Source organism: Tiliqua scincoides, chromosome 7 (assembly GCF_035046505.1).
Source record: "Tiliqua scincoides isolate rTilSci1 chromosome 7, rTilSci1.hap2, whole genome shotgun sequence".
Lineage (NCBI taxonomy): Eukaryota > Metazoa > Chordata > Lepidosauria > Squamata > Scincidae > Tiliqua > Tiliqua scincoides.
Genome location: NC_089827.1, coordinates 47195065 through 47209205, shown reverse-complemented (window position 1 = coordinate 47209205; position 14141 = coordinate 47195065). Strand labels below are relative to the sequence as shown.

Below are 14141 nucleotides of genomic sequence, written 5' to 3'. Positions count from 1 at the left end.
GGCCTCGAACTGGCGACCTTCAGATGTTATCTTCAGGCAAATGGAGGCTCTACCCTCTAGACCAGACCTCCTGCCCAATTATGCTGCATATGGATGGGGGTGAACACACTGTGCAGTATCATCCAATCATGGCAACCCCATGTCTCTTGCAGCATCTTGTTCTGCCCTGAGATGCCCCAACCTTTCTGCAATTTCCCCCTGTGGAGACTTCCCAAGTATGGCGTAGACTCTGGTTAATTTAAGAACTCTACAATGAACCCAGAGGTAAAGGCCATCGAGTGTTGCTGTCAGCTTGCAGCATTTGATCTAACCTACATTCTAATCACTGACCTAGAGGCGGAAGACACCCGAGTCCATTACTAGTTCCCCTGGGGCATCCCATTCCCCTTTATCTATTTTCTGACATGACAGCCAACCTCTCAGTTGCTGGTAATTCACTGCTAGTCGTCCAAATGTACATATCCCTTTTCTGTTTCGTAGGAACAATATTGAAAATGAGGTGGGGGTAAAGAAAGAAAGTTACTATTAATAATTGGATTGCCCTGGGGGATTTTTCCAGCAGAGATGAAATTCATTGTGTGGTGGAATTAGAGCGAATGCCACATACAGATGGTCTTTTGTTAACCCTGTATGGTTTTCGCTGGAGAGAGATAATTTCACTCTTTGGAACAAAAACCAACAGGGAGTGCTAAGGAAGACTGCTGAGAAAATAAGTGAGGAAACGGCCCCTTTCAAATGAGTCAACAACTCCCCGGTTTGCGTTCACTTTTTTAGCCGTGCGTGAGAAGGAAATACATTGGAAGCCCGCGGCTCTGTGTCACGGGTGAGGAATGGCAGGTGAATCGAGTATTAAATCAAGCAGGCAGTTTTTCAGACAGGGAGGAGTCAAATGGCAGGGGAGACGCACGAGATGGAGGACAATTTAGTCCAGAAACGAGGCCTGCCTAGTCATACCGACTCCTCTGTCTTGTGAGCTTCCTGGTTATGAGGGTTTTGCATTTAAAACTTCCTCTCCCAGAGTCTTCTTGGAACTTGGTAAGACTCGAGGTGCCAGGATACCAGCAGCACCACTCATCTTAGGAAACCGTTAGACCAAGAAATCAAATCAGAAAGTACATCAGACCATCTTCAGGACATTCCAACACAACCTGAAAGGGACTGAGGCAGGATCTCATATACAACTATGCTCCAAATCCTAACCAACTTTGCAACTCTGACATAGCACATGCCCCATTGGCACAGCTTCATCCTGCAGTTGGGGGGGGGCAGTCACGGAGGCCTCCTCAAGATAAGGGAATGTTTGTTTAATTTAACCTACATTCTAATCACTGACCTAGAGGCAGAAGACACCTGAGTCCATTGCTAGTTCCCCTGGGGCATCCAATTCCCCTTTATCTAGAGCTGAATTGCCTTTACCGTGGTGCTGGAAAGTTGGTTAGGATTGCACTCTATACATACGAAAAATTGAACCAAAGGGGATCTCTTGATTTCCGCTCTCCGTTGTTCCATGCTAAATTATGCTGTGTTCTGCATATGGAATAGACAAGGCCATATCCCCAGAAAAACCCCATTGCTGCAAAGATCGGCACCAGAGATCCTGGCAAATGAGGGGTGCTCACCCCATCTCCCTTCTTTATTCCATGTAGCTTTTAATATACCTCTAATTTCATCACTCAGTTTTGAAGAAACATTTTAATCATTTATAGACAAGCCCATTCTAAAGCAAATGGAGACACCATTCCATATTGCAATACATGTCTTCTCACTGTTAAATGGTATCGATTTAAATGCAGATTTCTCGCATGGAGATTGGAAGCAAAGGCTTTCAATTTAAATGTTAATAGAAGAGTAAACTTCAAAATAAAAAGAAAATAATCTCTGTGAGAGAAATCACTTCCTAGCTGTAGTTAATATCTTTCTGTGCTTTTCCCCACCTTCTTTCTATGCCTGCTGACAATATTAAACGGTCTTAAAAAAAATTAAAATAAGAATACACCTTTGGAAATGCCTAAATTAAAGTGTTTAATGTCACAGTTTCCAAAAGGTTTCAGTAGAGGCCCGGTATAACTCAGAGATCTCATCATTCCATCTTCAGCCTTCTCCTTAGCAGCCCATTCATCAAACTAGCTCTTCCGAACGCTTTATATGATTATTTTGAGGTTGGTGCAGCATAATATTCTGGTGAGGATAAGAAGAAGGACACAAAGAGAACATTTCTTCAGATGGCCATCTAGAATATTCCCTTGAATAAAGGAGAGAAGGGAGGTTTAAATGGACAGAGGTGTGGAGTTAACAGCTCTGGATTCAGATGAGATGTCGGTCATTTTACCTTGCACTCCTTATAATTGAAACAATCATGATACAGAATAACCTTGCTTGGATATCCCAATGGACTTTCTTGGGGTAAACTTTACAGCAGCTGTGGGGATTTCCAGTTTTGATCCAAGAAGAACAGAGTGTGCGGGGGCTGAGGTGGGTAGGGCACGTGTCTTTACTATTACTAGAATTGTCCTTAATAACCACCAGACAAATCCTAAAGAACCCCCTGTGTGATTATGCATCAGCACTAGTGTGGTTCCTCTGAATCCTGCAGGGGAGTTTTGGCCATTGGAGACCTCTTTGGGGGGACATTTGCAAGCAGACATTTGCAAAGGAGGGGGCTCAGAAATTTCCTGGGATCTTACAATTTCCTATCTACTCAGATTTGTCTGGTGATATTACCACAACTGGTGATATTACCACAACTAGGGATGCTGGGGACACTACTGATGCCACATGGGTTGGCAGACCTGGGCTCCAAAGACTTTTCCAGCTGTCTCTACCTTCCCCCCACCCTGTTTTGCCCTTCCCTGCCCCTATTTGCTTGCCCATCACCACCCTCCCCCTTCTGTTTCACCCCTCCCCCTTTGCAAAGGGGCCCAAAAGAAACTTTGTACCCCCTGATAAAATGCCTCTCAGAGGCCCTGGACGTTAGCGAAACCACTAATGCAGCTAGGAGACCCATTGTGGAGTGGGATGCTTACAGAGGTGTAAGGGGGCTTAAATCCCTTCCACCTCTGAAACCTCTTGATCTGCCCCACCTCTCTGCTGGATACAGCATGCCCATTTTGGCACGGCTGCTCCAGTGGGGAGGGGAAGATAGGACTGGGCTCTCACTCTGTGAATAACAACACATCTCAGAAAACGAAATGATTTTTCTTTCATGTGGAGACTGACACTAATACACATGGATGGTATTCAGAGATCAAATAGGATGCCCTGGGGAACCAATGCATACATGTCCGTGTCTATCTAAGGTATGTCCCTGATAACAGAACAGACTGGTTACTGGAAATGGGATCCCTCTTCTTTATTTCCTGTTGCATCTACATTTGATGTGTCTACGTTTGTCTACAACTCCCAGCTTCAACTGTTGTTTACAAGCATTATTATGCCCCAGAACACTTTAAACAAGGGGGTTACATTTTGGGTTCCGAGAACCACATCTCCATGGTTACAGCTGAGCAGATGACATAGTTCAAGCAGTTCCATCAATACGGCCATGCATCTCGCACGTGTTTTGTGGTTTTGGTACAAATGGGTCTCCTGCAAGCAACCAACATACTTGTTGTGGCAGTGTCATTCCATAATATCCCTTTGTTTGCAGTCAACAAAAGTATTCACTGTATAGCCTTAAGGCGTCATCATTCTTCAAGGCGTAACAATGTAAAAGAAGCCATTGCATTGCTTTCCCCATTTCAAATGTTATTAATTTTAAACCTACCATGAGCTGCTTTCAGTCCAAAGGGAGCACTCATTTCTGTATGGGTCAAGATCCATAAGCAGCTAGTATGAAGGGTCAGAAGCAGGTGGTGTAAGCCAAAGCAGGTAGGTCAGATCCTAAGCGGAAGGGATAGGGGAATGTTTGCCTTTGTGGAGGTGGATTGACCTTTGGTGTCAGCCGACAGTTGGAGGCAGGGCTTGTATCGCAGTGCAGAGGACACCTAGAGAATCACAGTCCATTCTGCAAGGGATGGGGCAGTCCTGGTGGTGCAGAGAGTAATGTAGCAGAGCCAGGCTATAGAGAAACCTGGTGTGAGGCATGCACATTCACACATAGACACACACCCCAAAATGACACATACAAGATAACAATGATGGCACAAGCATAGGCATTCGTGTAGAGTAGCGGTTTTCAAAGGTATGATGGATCAGCAGCAGCAGTTGAACTTTCCTGAAAAACAATCTGCTTCCTAGCATTTCTCTAACCCTGCAACTTGTTGCAAGAAAACATTTTGGTATGTTGTGCTCAGTTCATGCAGGGTGAAAATGAGACTCATTAGGTCTGGGAAGTGCAGAATGAAATATAAATAATATCAAATGAATAACTAAACATAGGGGCAGAAGATCTACAGTCATTGCCGTAACATTGTGTCAAAAAAACTAAGCCATAAGTTAAATTAAGTTCCATTTCTGCAAGCAAAATGCACCCAGCAATTGTATTTCAGCTCAGTCCTAAAGTGGCAGCGGTGCCGGATTCAGCAGTGCCAAAATGGCAACCGCTGCCAGAGTCCTCCTCGGGGGAACATCCCCTTCTCCAAAGTAAGGACACAGGGGCCGCAATGGGTCTCCACCAATCTAGGCTGGCTATTTTGCTCCATGTCAGATTTTTCAGCCTAATACATAGAATCTGGAGCTCATTGCCAGAGCTGGGAGAGGACAGGATTGGACCCTTACTCAGGCTGCAATACTATACAACTGCGGTTTTCAAACTCTCCGGGAGTTTGAAACCTGCAGTAAGTCTTTGCGGGGTTGGGGGGGAGGCAGCAAGGGCAGGGGGAAGGTACACCCCAAGTGCACCCTCTAGTCCGTGCAGCAGCCCAGGTCAGGGAAAGGGAGAGTGGAGCGATCTGCCCTGCCTCCGTAAAAGTTTTGGGGAGCGGGGCGCTATTGCTCCACTTTCACTTTTTCTGATCTGGGGAGCCCTGCCAAAGGTTGCGCAGGGCTCCCTGCACCCCCGGAGGGCTGCAGGAAGCTTGGGCAAATGCACCCAAGCCCCTGCAGCCCCCCTGAGCGGTGCGATCCTGTGGATCGCGCGGCTGCCTTCCCCCTGTCTCCTGGCTGCCCCCGCCCCTTAGGGGGGGCAGAGGCCAGGACCCACAGTTTGAATACCACTGCTATACACAGTTACCTGGGAGTAAGTTCTATTGAACTCAATGGGGCTTACATCTGAGTAGACATGCCTAGGTGTCTACTGTTAGTCGCTCATTTTGAGTCCCAGCCAAATCTCCTTTTCCCTGCCTCCTGTGCTGTCAGACTACCTCTCCCAGAAAGCAGTCCTTCAGCTCCAAAGTCTACGGATACGACTACACCACTCTGTATAGAATTTTTCAAACATGCTGTTTGGTAAGAACCATTTCTACACTGACCTCTGCCATAGACCGCTATGCACTGTCGAATATTTGGGGGTACATTCATTGGGGCATTTTGTATTTTTTGTCACTCTTTTGTTGTCATTTTAAGATTTTAAAATTGTAAATTGCATTGAATCCCTTTCTAAAGGCAGAAAGAGAATTTTATATTATATTAAAACTCTTCAAAATTAAAAATATGCCCGATCTCATCTGATCTCGGAAGCTAAGCAGGGTCAGGTCTGGTTAGTACTTGGATGGGAGACCGCCTGGGAATACTGGGTGCTGTAGGCTTATACCATTGTCTTTTGAGGCTGAAGGTTGCCAACCAACCAAAAAAATTTTAAAAAAATTTTAAATCTTTATTAAATATATAAAAAAAGTTCTGTTCTGTGGCAGTCGGCTAGACTAAATCATAGGGAAAGGGAAAAAGAAGCAACAACCAGGGTTAACATGCACCCCTTTCTTCTTCTGCCCATTCAAAAGCCCTTAGTTGATTGGCAGACCCAGAACATAGAAGAGTAGCTCTGTCTACGCAATGCTGTGGGGCAGAGTCCTCAAATGGATGCGTCCAACTGGAAAGAGGAAGTGCTAATTAACCTGCATTGGGACTGGGATGCCTGGGATGATCTGCAAGATTTCCTTCCAGCTCTGTGACGCTCTCTTTGTGGAGGCAAGTGTCTTTTCACTGACCTCCTTCTCCTTAAATACTCATAGTTGTAGGGTGCTGACTCAGTTCTCTGCTGCTATACACATCTTCATTTCCCATTGGAAGAATCTTTCTGAATATTCCTCCTCCGAACTGACATCTCTGTGCAGACTGTTGTGACAGGGGAGGAATGCCAGCCAGATAGCATCAGACAAGTGAGAGCAGTGCAGACAACCAGCTTAGAAGCCCCTTTAACACCACTGCCATTTGCAAGAGGTGCCCTTGGCAGCAGTTATGTCAGGCCCAAAGGGGTCTGCCAACAGGAAGTATGCCTCCTTTGAAAACATTTCCGGCAGTATTTTGTAAATGCTTACAAATATGGCATTTTGGATGGGAATCTATATGTTTGCAAGGCTGCCACATTCGGGGAATTTTTCTTATGTGTATATGGGCAGGTTTGTAGGGCGAATGATTTGTGCCTGTGTGCTCCCCAGATGCAGGGGCTGCTGCAACATGGCTACTCCTATGTCCCAGATGCAATGAGAGTACATCTGGTGGTGTGGTTACTGTGCTGAATGCAAAAAGAGTGCATGAACTATACACGGTCCTACAAAGGACAACCCAGCCTCCAGATGCCTCTTCCCTTAATTACTTTAGAAGGCCTGTTGCAGGCCTGGGTGAGAAACTCTGGTAGAAATGATACAAAATTAAATTTTGACAGGGCAGAGGTCCCCACTTGCTACACCCTAGATCTGCCACTGAGTGTCCCCTGGGATGTGGTAAGAAGTAGCAGTTATGTGTGTTGAATCTTAGTGACTGAATTCTAACTTTAGGTAGGTGTTGAGTTAGAATTCAGTCACTAAGGTTCAACACACATAACTGCTACTTCTTACCACATCCCAGGGGACACTCAGTGGCAGATCTAGGGTGCAGCAAGTGGGGACATCTCCCCTGTGCACCACTTGAAGGGGGGGACTTATCATATTCTACCAATGGGGCATTTTTGAACCAGTTTCAAGGGACCTCTGAAAAGAGGTAAATGAACACTATTTTTTTTTTTAGGGTGGATGTAGCATCTGTGGCTTTTTGCAAAAATTCGTTTGGTAGAATAGGGCTGGCTTCTTTCCCATCTCTCCTTCTCTGTCTAGCCTGCTGAATAAATTCATTTGAAGGGATGGACTGGACTGGCTTCCTGCCCCATGATCTTCTCTTTCCTGTGTAGCCTGCGGAATACATTCAGTTGGTGAGACGGACAGGGCTAACTTCCCACCCCATGATCTCCCTTTCTCTGCTATGGGCACGATTTTCCCTAGATATACCACTGGGGACAGTGGTACTCAAGTGATAAGTAACCATGTCCCCAGCCCCACCCACGATTGCCATCTTTTAGGGGTGACTTGCAGGGTTGCAGGAGTGACTATGTCACACCACCTTCCAGATCTATACAGTAACATATGTTTATTGTATTAGACATAGGTTAACAAATCAGATTTTTATAAACTTATGTATTTAGTTGCTGCATCCATATACTGTCTTTCTGTTAAGGCATTCCAGGACATTTACAATCTGAAAATATGGGCAGTGCAATCCTAACTTGTGCTGAAACAGGCAGGCCAGTGGGCCTGCGCTGTATTCAGTGCAAGTTTGGAGCTAACTGTGGGCCAGCCCAGGGCAAGGGAAAAAATTCCCCTTACCTCGGGTAACATCGCAGCAGCACCAATGGGGCTACTTGAATCCACACCACCTATAGAGGTGGCGCAAATCCGAGCAGCCCAGGGCTGCCCAGGAACAGTGCTAGGTTCCAGCATAAGTGCTGCATTTTGGCTCTGCCTCCCACACCCTGTCTGCTCACATGCTCACCCTTCTCCACCCCAAAACGCCTCCTTCCCACCTCCTCCCCACCTCCTCCAGGCCCTTCCAGACCCCCCATGCCAGCCTGGAAAGGCCAGCACAAATTCTATTGTCCTAGGCCCACAGCGGCACAGGAAGGCTGGTGCACGTCTTTGCACCAGCCTCCCCAACTCGAATGGAGGAGCAAACATGCTTTACTGTACGTTTGCAACCCTCCTGGGCCGGCGCAAAGGGCTTGCACTGGTCCAACGAGCACTTAGGATCGCACTCTAAAATTACCACAAAATTACAGATGGCTTGTCTCAAGCCATTGCTGGCCTTTTCAGGAGCAGATGGCCTGATCTCTCATCTTCTCTGACAAAGCACAATCTCACATTTATTAGTATTGGCAGATTCTCTCCTTCCTGATGTTTCATTCAGAAGATGTTTGGGAATCCTTAGCCTCCAGCAATGTTTTCAGTCTATAAGCAGCTTGTTGCTTCTGGTTTCACACGGTAAATAGATTTTAAGCAGTGCTGTTTTCCCTTTCCATGTAGGACTGAATCAAAAGATATAGGGGCCCTCTGTTGAACTACTCTCCAATCTCTGCTCTCCAATCTCTGACTCCAATATGCAGTGTCTTCTAGGCTACCACCACACTAGTAAACATACTTGCACAATGATACACACAGGCAGATGTTCCCCACTGGCGTTCACAGTACAGAGAGCATGTGGCCATTCTGCCCTTGATCACTGGCACACAGATGATTCTTCAGATTTCTTCTCTGCTGGGACCAACTCCCTTTCTGGAAGGGGCTGTAGCCAGGGGTGGTGTCAAGGGCAGACACTGGCCAATGGCCCATGCAAATCAGCAGATCCACCTGACTGGGTCAACCTCTGAATCCCCAATACTGATGGCAGTGGTACAGCCCAATGAATCATGGGGTAGGCTTGGGGGGGGGGAGAACGGGGTGGCCAGTACAGGACTTTGCCTTAGGTTCCCCAGCATCTGGGCACCCATCTGGTGCAATTACCTCCCCTGGTGCGATAGAGAGAGCCTATCCTTTGCACAGACTCCCTGCTTTTTACATGGCTTTTGTAAAACAGAATGGAGGCAACTCTTCCTGCTGCCTCCCCAGAGCTTGCTGATGTAGGCGTCCTGCTTTTTTTGTTACTGGAAGTGAGTTTCCCTGCTTTTTTTTTAATTGGAAGCCAGCCATGATTACAGCCTAAGAAGCTGAGGTAAATCTTCCTGCTGCCTCCCCAGAGATTGCTGACACAAGCACCCTGCTGGGATTTTTTTTTTCATTGGAAGTCAGTCATGACTTTAGTGAATTGGCTGCTGGCTGTTTTCCTGTGTATCATAATGTGTGTGTGCGCTGCTTAATTCACTGGCTCTGCTCAAGAAGAAAGGAGCAGAGCAGAATGGCAAGGAACTTCCTTTTCACTTGTTGTGTTATTGCGCTTTGTTTTTTGACTTGTTGCATCTGGTGAGGCTCTGGTGTGGTGACTGACCTCCCTCTTTTTCCTCTCATGTTTTCCATAAGGAAGGCCACGGCATAAGATTTAATAAGAAAGAGACTTCTGTGAGATACTTTGAAAATGACCAGACACACTGGTGGTTTTGTGTATCCCTTGTCTGCTTTGTCTGGGTCCAGGAAGAACAATAGCTCCTAGCCAGCCCAGGTGTTAGGGTTGGCATGCACCAGGTGACTGGGTCCTGAAGTCCATGAAATCAGGTTCGAGGGCAGGTAGGGCTGCTCAGGTGGTTGTCAACATCCAGTAAGATAAGACAATGACATTCTCAAACCTACCTTTATTTTAAGATCAAGTCCAAACATGTGTGTGAGAGAGAGAGAAAGAGAGAGAGAACTTGATTTCTTCAGAGAATGCATCTAGATACAGTCATGTTCTCACCCATCTCCCCGGGGATTGATATAGGGGAATTTTTTTTATTGCTGGTACATTTATCATGTGCTTGTACTTTTGCTAAGATCCACATCTGGGCACATCCAATGCCCCAGCTATTTTCCAAACCTGCTTTTACTGTTTTCCTCTTTGCATTATACAACACTCCCTTTTTGTGTGTTTTAATACACTGTTTTTATGTTTTTAATTCTTTGTGTGCCTAGTTAGTTGAACTCAGTCAGAGCTTTGCCCTAATCCTCTTGGACCCTTGGCTATACACTCCTGCATAGGTTTTGGGAATTCTCCACATATGTGGGAGGGAAGTTTTCAAGAATGGTTTCTCTCTGCTTGGCATGGTGGTAGCTGAGTCTAACAGTTTTGGCCCTGCCATGGGGCACATTGAAGGAAATGAGGGAGGTCCTGGCACTAGGGCTCTCCCTAATCACTACAGCTGCCCGCCACTAAGGACACTTCATTTCAGCATACCGGTCAATCCAGCCCTACATTTATTCAAAATCTGGATAGTGGTCACGCAGTGTGTTCTCGCTGCCTGGCAATGCTCAGAATTGTAAACTTTTCAAAGAATTGCCTGGGGAGTAAAAATTAATAACCTTGTTGAATACAAGGGCAAATGTGTCAAGTGGAGATCACAGGTTCCCATACTGCGTTTGTAGCTCCCTGCTGATCAATGTATAGTGCTAAAGGATTTTCAGATGAGCAATTATCTCTCTGTGATGGCTAATATTTGCAGAAGTAACTGGCTTTGCTCTTTGCAGTGCTAACAGCTATCCCCTCTTTTATTTATTTATTTATTTATTTATTTATTTATTTATTTATTTATATTTTGTCCCTGGCAAAGAGCTCTGTGTAACTTACAACTTAAGGGGACAGATTCTGCATTTCTTGTTCTTTAAGGCCAACACGGCAATCAACAGCATTTGTGATAACCTCATCTGTTACCCTGTGCATGCCTGATCTTGTCTGATCTCGGAAGCTAAGCAGGGTCAGGCCTGGTTAGTACTTGGATGGGAGACCACCTGGGAATACTGGGTGCTGTAGGCTCATACCATAGTCTTTTGAGACTGAAGGTTGCCAACCATCCCCAAAAGCTGCCGGCAAGGCTGAAATCTTTGCTCCAACAGCACAGTTCAAGACAAGCGATGATAACGCAATTGTCTGTTTCCTTTGCAGACCTGCGCAGAATGACAGCTGGTTTCATGGGCATGGCTGTGGCCATCATCCTCTTTGGATGGATTATCGGGGTGCTGGGCTGCTGCTGGGATCGAGGCCTTATGCAGTATGTGGCAGGACTTCTCTTCCTCATGGGAGGTAAGGGGGAAAAGGTTGGCGGAAATGTCATTAAGCTTGTCTACATCTTTTCGGTTTCAAAGTACCAAGAGGTCCATTCTGATTCTGCTATTCCATTCAGCAAGTTTTCAATGTCTTTTTAAAAATTTGACATTACATCAGATAATTAGCTGGTCGGGCACAGTGGCGCAACTAGGGTTTGTGTCACCTGCTGCGGGAGGCCAACGCGCCACCCCCGTATGGACCTCCTCCCATGCAGTAGGCAGGGCAATGCCCTGGGCAGTGGCCATGGTGGTGCACCCTCGCCCTGCCCTCACTGGACCTTTTGGCTATAATTTTTAATGGCATGCAGATATTTCAATGCACTTTGTGGCCTGCACCCCCTAACAACACCATTGGTCAGACATTACAGGAAAGCAAACCAGTATAATGTAGTGTCTAGGAGGAAATGAGGTGTGCATTGGGCCTTCCCTGGTTCTCTGCCAAGCATTCTCGCTTGGTAGCCTTAGGCAAGCCACTTTCTTTAAGCATCAGTTTCCCGGCTGCAATATGGGGACAACAATACTGACTTACCTGGCAGAATCGTTGTAAGGATTGCATTGAGATAATACGTGTGGAGCGCATTGCACACTCAGAAAGCGCTGTACAAATGCCCAGCATTACCGTATTAGCATCCTTTGCATTTACGTTGCACTTTCCCCAACTGCTCAGATACCTTCACTTACATTTTCTCAGTTATCCTTACCCAATGTAATAATAAAAAAGTGGAATGGCCTGCTGGGTGGGAAGGGGGAATGTACACATTCATTCCCCTCACTGTGGGGTGGGCAGGGCTGGTGGTTGGTAACATCTGAACTTGCCCTCAGTTGTATTGTAATATGAGCAGGCTTGCCAGATAAAGTCCCTATGAAAAGTAAGACATAGTCCTTAATCAGCAGCCCTAAGAGGCTTAATGCGGTTGACATTCACCTACTACCCATATTATTCACCATTAGGTTTCCATTTCAACCGTTAACCAGATAAAGATCTTTTAATTAATGAACTGTCTGACTTGTAACTGCTTAATCAACTGTTTATTACCTATTGCACCACCTCAATACCACTGCTTTTTGGGATTCTGAATGAAGATGACAGTTTCTCATTGGAGGACATTGTGCCAACAGAGAAGAAAACCATTGTTATTATCCTAATGAAATTTGTGAAGCAGGCAATGCTGTGATTCTCTTAAGTGTATGTGTCTGGCAATTTTTGAAACAAGTGGGGATGACACTATGTAACGGTTTTCCTCTGCCAGTTAACCAAAGAGAGAGAGAGAAAGAGAAATAGAGAACGAGAACACTAGTAGAATCAAAAGATGAACACAGCAGTTTTTTTTTTTCTTATCGGCAATGCCTTTGTATCGAACTACAGTATCACCTTTGTACAAGGCATTGATATCTTTGGGAATAGAGCGTATACATTTTTCTTGGTGCAAGTAACGATACTTTTTGGAGCACAAAGGAACTGTTCCGCAAGTCCAGTGTCCTGAACAAATAGAGCTTTAATCATGAGTTTTCAATTTTTGAAAGGATAACAATTATTCAAGAAAATCTGAACCCTTAAAAAATGAATCTGTGATTAAACCTCCATTTGATCAGTTGTAACTATCTAGTCACATTTATCAATGAGTAAGGGCACAATCCTAAAGGCGCCTTTGCCAGCCCAAGTCTCTTAGGCATAGGAGGGTCGCAAACGTGCCGTAAAGCATGTTTGTGCCTCCGAGGTTGGGAGCCAAGTCAGCACATTTAGATGTGCCAATGCACGGAGGCAGGCAGAAGCCTCCATGGCGGCTCCCACACTGCTGCTTGTGTCGCGCACTTGCGCTGACACAAGCAGTAAAAGTAGGTGTGGGGGCGGGGAGGGGGCAGGAGGGGGCGCTTCTGGGTGGGGGAGGGCAGGTGATAGGCGACCCCGGGGGCAGGCGCGCAAGGAGCTGGGAGCAGGGCTGGTACCCGGTGGTTATGCCAGATCCCAACCCCCATCCCTGGGGTGAGTAGAGCGGCTTCAAGCCACTCTGCTCTCCTTGGGCTTGCGCCACCTCCAGAGGTGGCGCAGGTCCAAGGAGACCCATAGGGGTGCGCAGCCCTTACCCGGGGTAAAGGGAAGAGCTTCCCCTTGCCCCTGGCTGAGCCGCTGCACCCAACAAACCTGCATTGGATGCAGCGCAAGCCTCCTGGCTTGCCTGCTCCAGCGCAGGTTTGGATTGCGCCCTAAGACTCATTGAACATAATGGGATTTATGTCTGAGTAAATATGCATAAGGTTGCCCTCAAAACTTGCAGTTCTCCTTAAATGAAATTAATAAAAATGCTCCCATTCATCATATCAGAGCAGAAGAATAATCTTGAGAAGGAATCCTAGGCATGTACTTGTGTTGGCATCCTTCAGTCTCGGAAGACTATGGTGTCATGCTCTGAATGGTGGTTCTGGAACAGAGTGTCCTCTCCAGTGCGCGAAGCCTGGGTAAAGTAGGTATGGAGGATAGGCTGTTACCCATGCAGCAAATCCCCCCTCTCCACATCACTGAAATGGTCCAATGGAAAGGCAGAGGCCAATACGGTTGGTTCCAGCGGCGTCACAGGAGTTGCCAGAACGTGACTGTGTTCAGCCATGAACTGCCTCAGGGACTCCGGCTCCGGATTTTGCCTCGAGGTTGACTCCTGAAGCCTTTTCCGTAACTGGATGTAGCCACAAGGCAGTGGAGGTTTGGGATCAGAGTTTTCCTTCTCTCAGATGAGCTGGCTTCCCAGGCTGACGAGTCCCATCTACCCGGTGGCTGTTTAGTCACCTCTTACGACAAGTACAGCCAAACTGAGGGCCTATTCTTATCCCCAGCCCCCAGGGGATGTACTTATACGAGGATAAAGATCAGCCTGTCCCCCACCCCGGCCAAAAGAGCAGCTGTAAGAAGCTCACATCCCCCTCCTTGCCTGAAAAAGAACTATGCTCCAACAGCCAGGGACTGAAGAAGCAAGTAGAGGCATCCTCTGGTATCAGCAGAAGACTTTTTGCCCAACC

General features: G+C 46.5%; 1 protein-coding gene across 1 annotated transcript in view; it reads left to right on the top strand.

Moving 5' to 3' along the window:
• TMEM178B (transmembrane protein 178B) overlaps positions 1 to 14141 on the top strand; it is a 307161-nt gene that overhangs the window by 269218 nt on the left and 23802 nt on the right. Inside the window, exon 3 of the mRNA XM_066634398.1 lies at positions 10969 to 11106. Within this exon, the coding sequence (XP_066490495.1) occupies positions 10969 to 11106 (138 nt within the window). The remainder of the gene's footprint in view (positions 1 to 10968; positions 11107 to 14141) is intronic.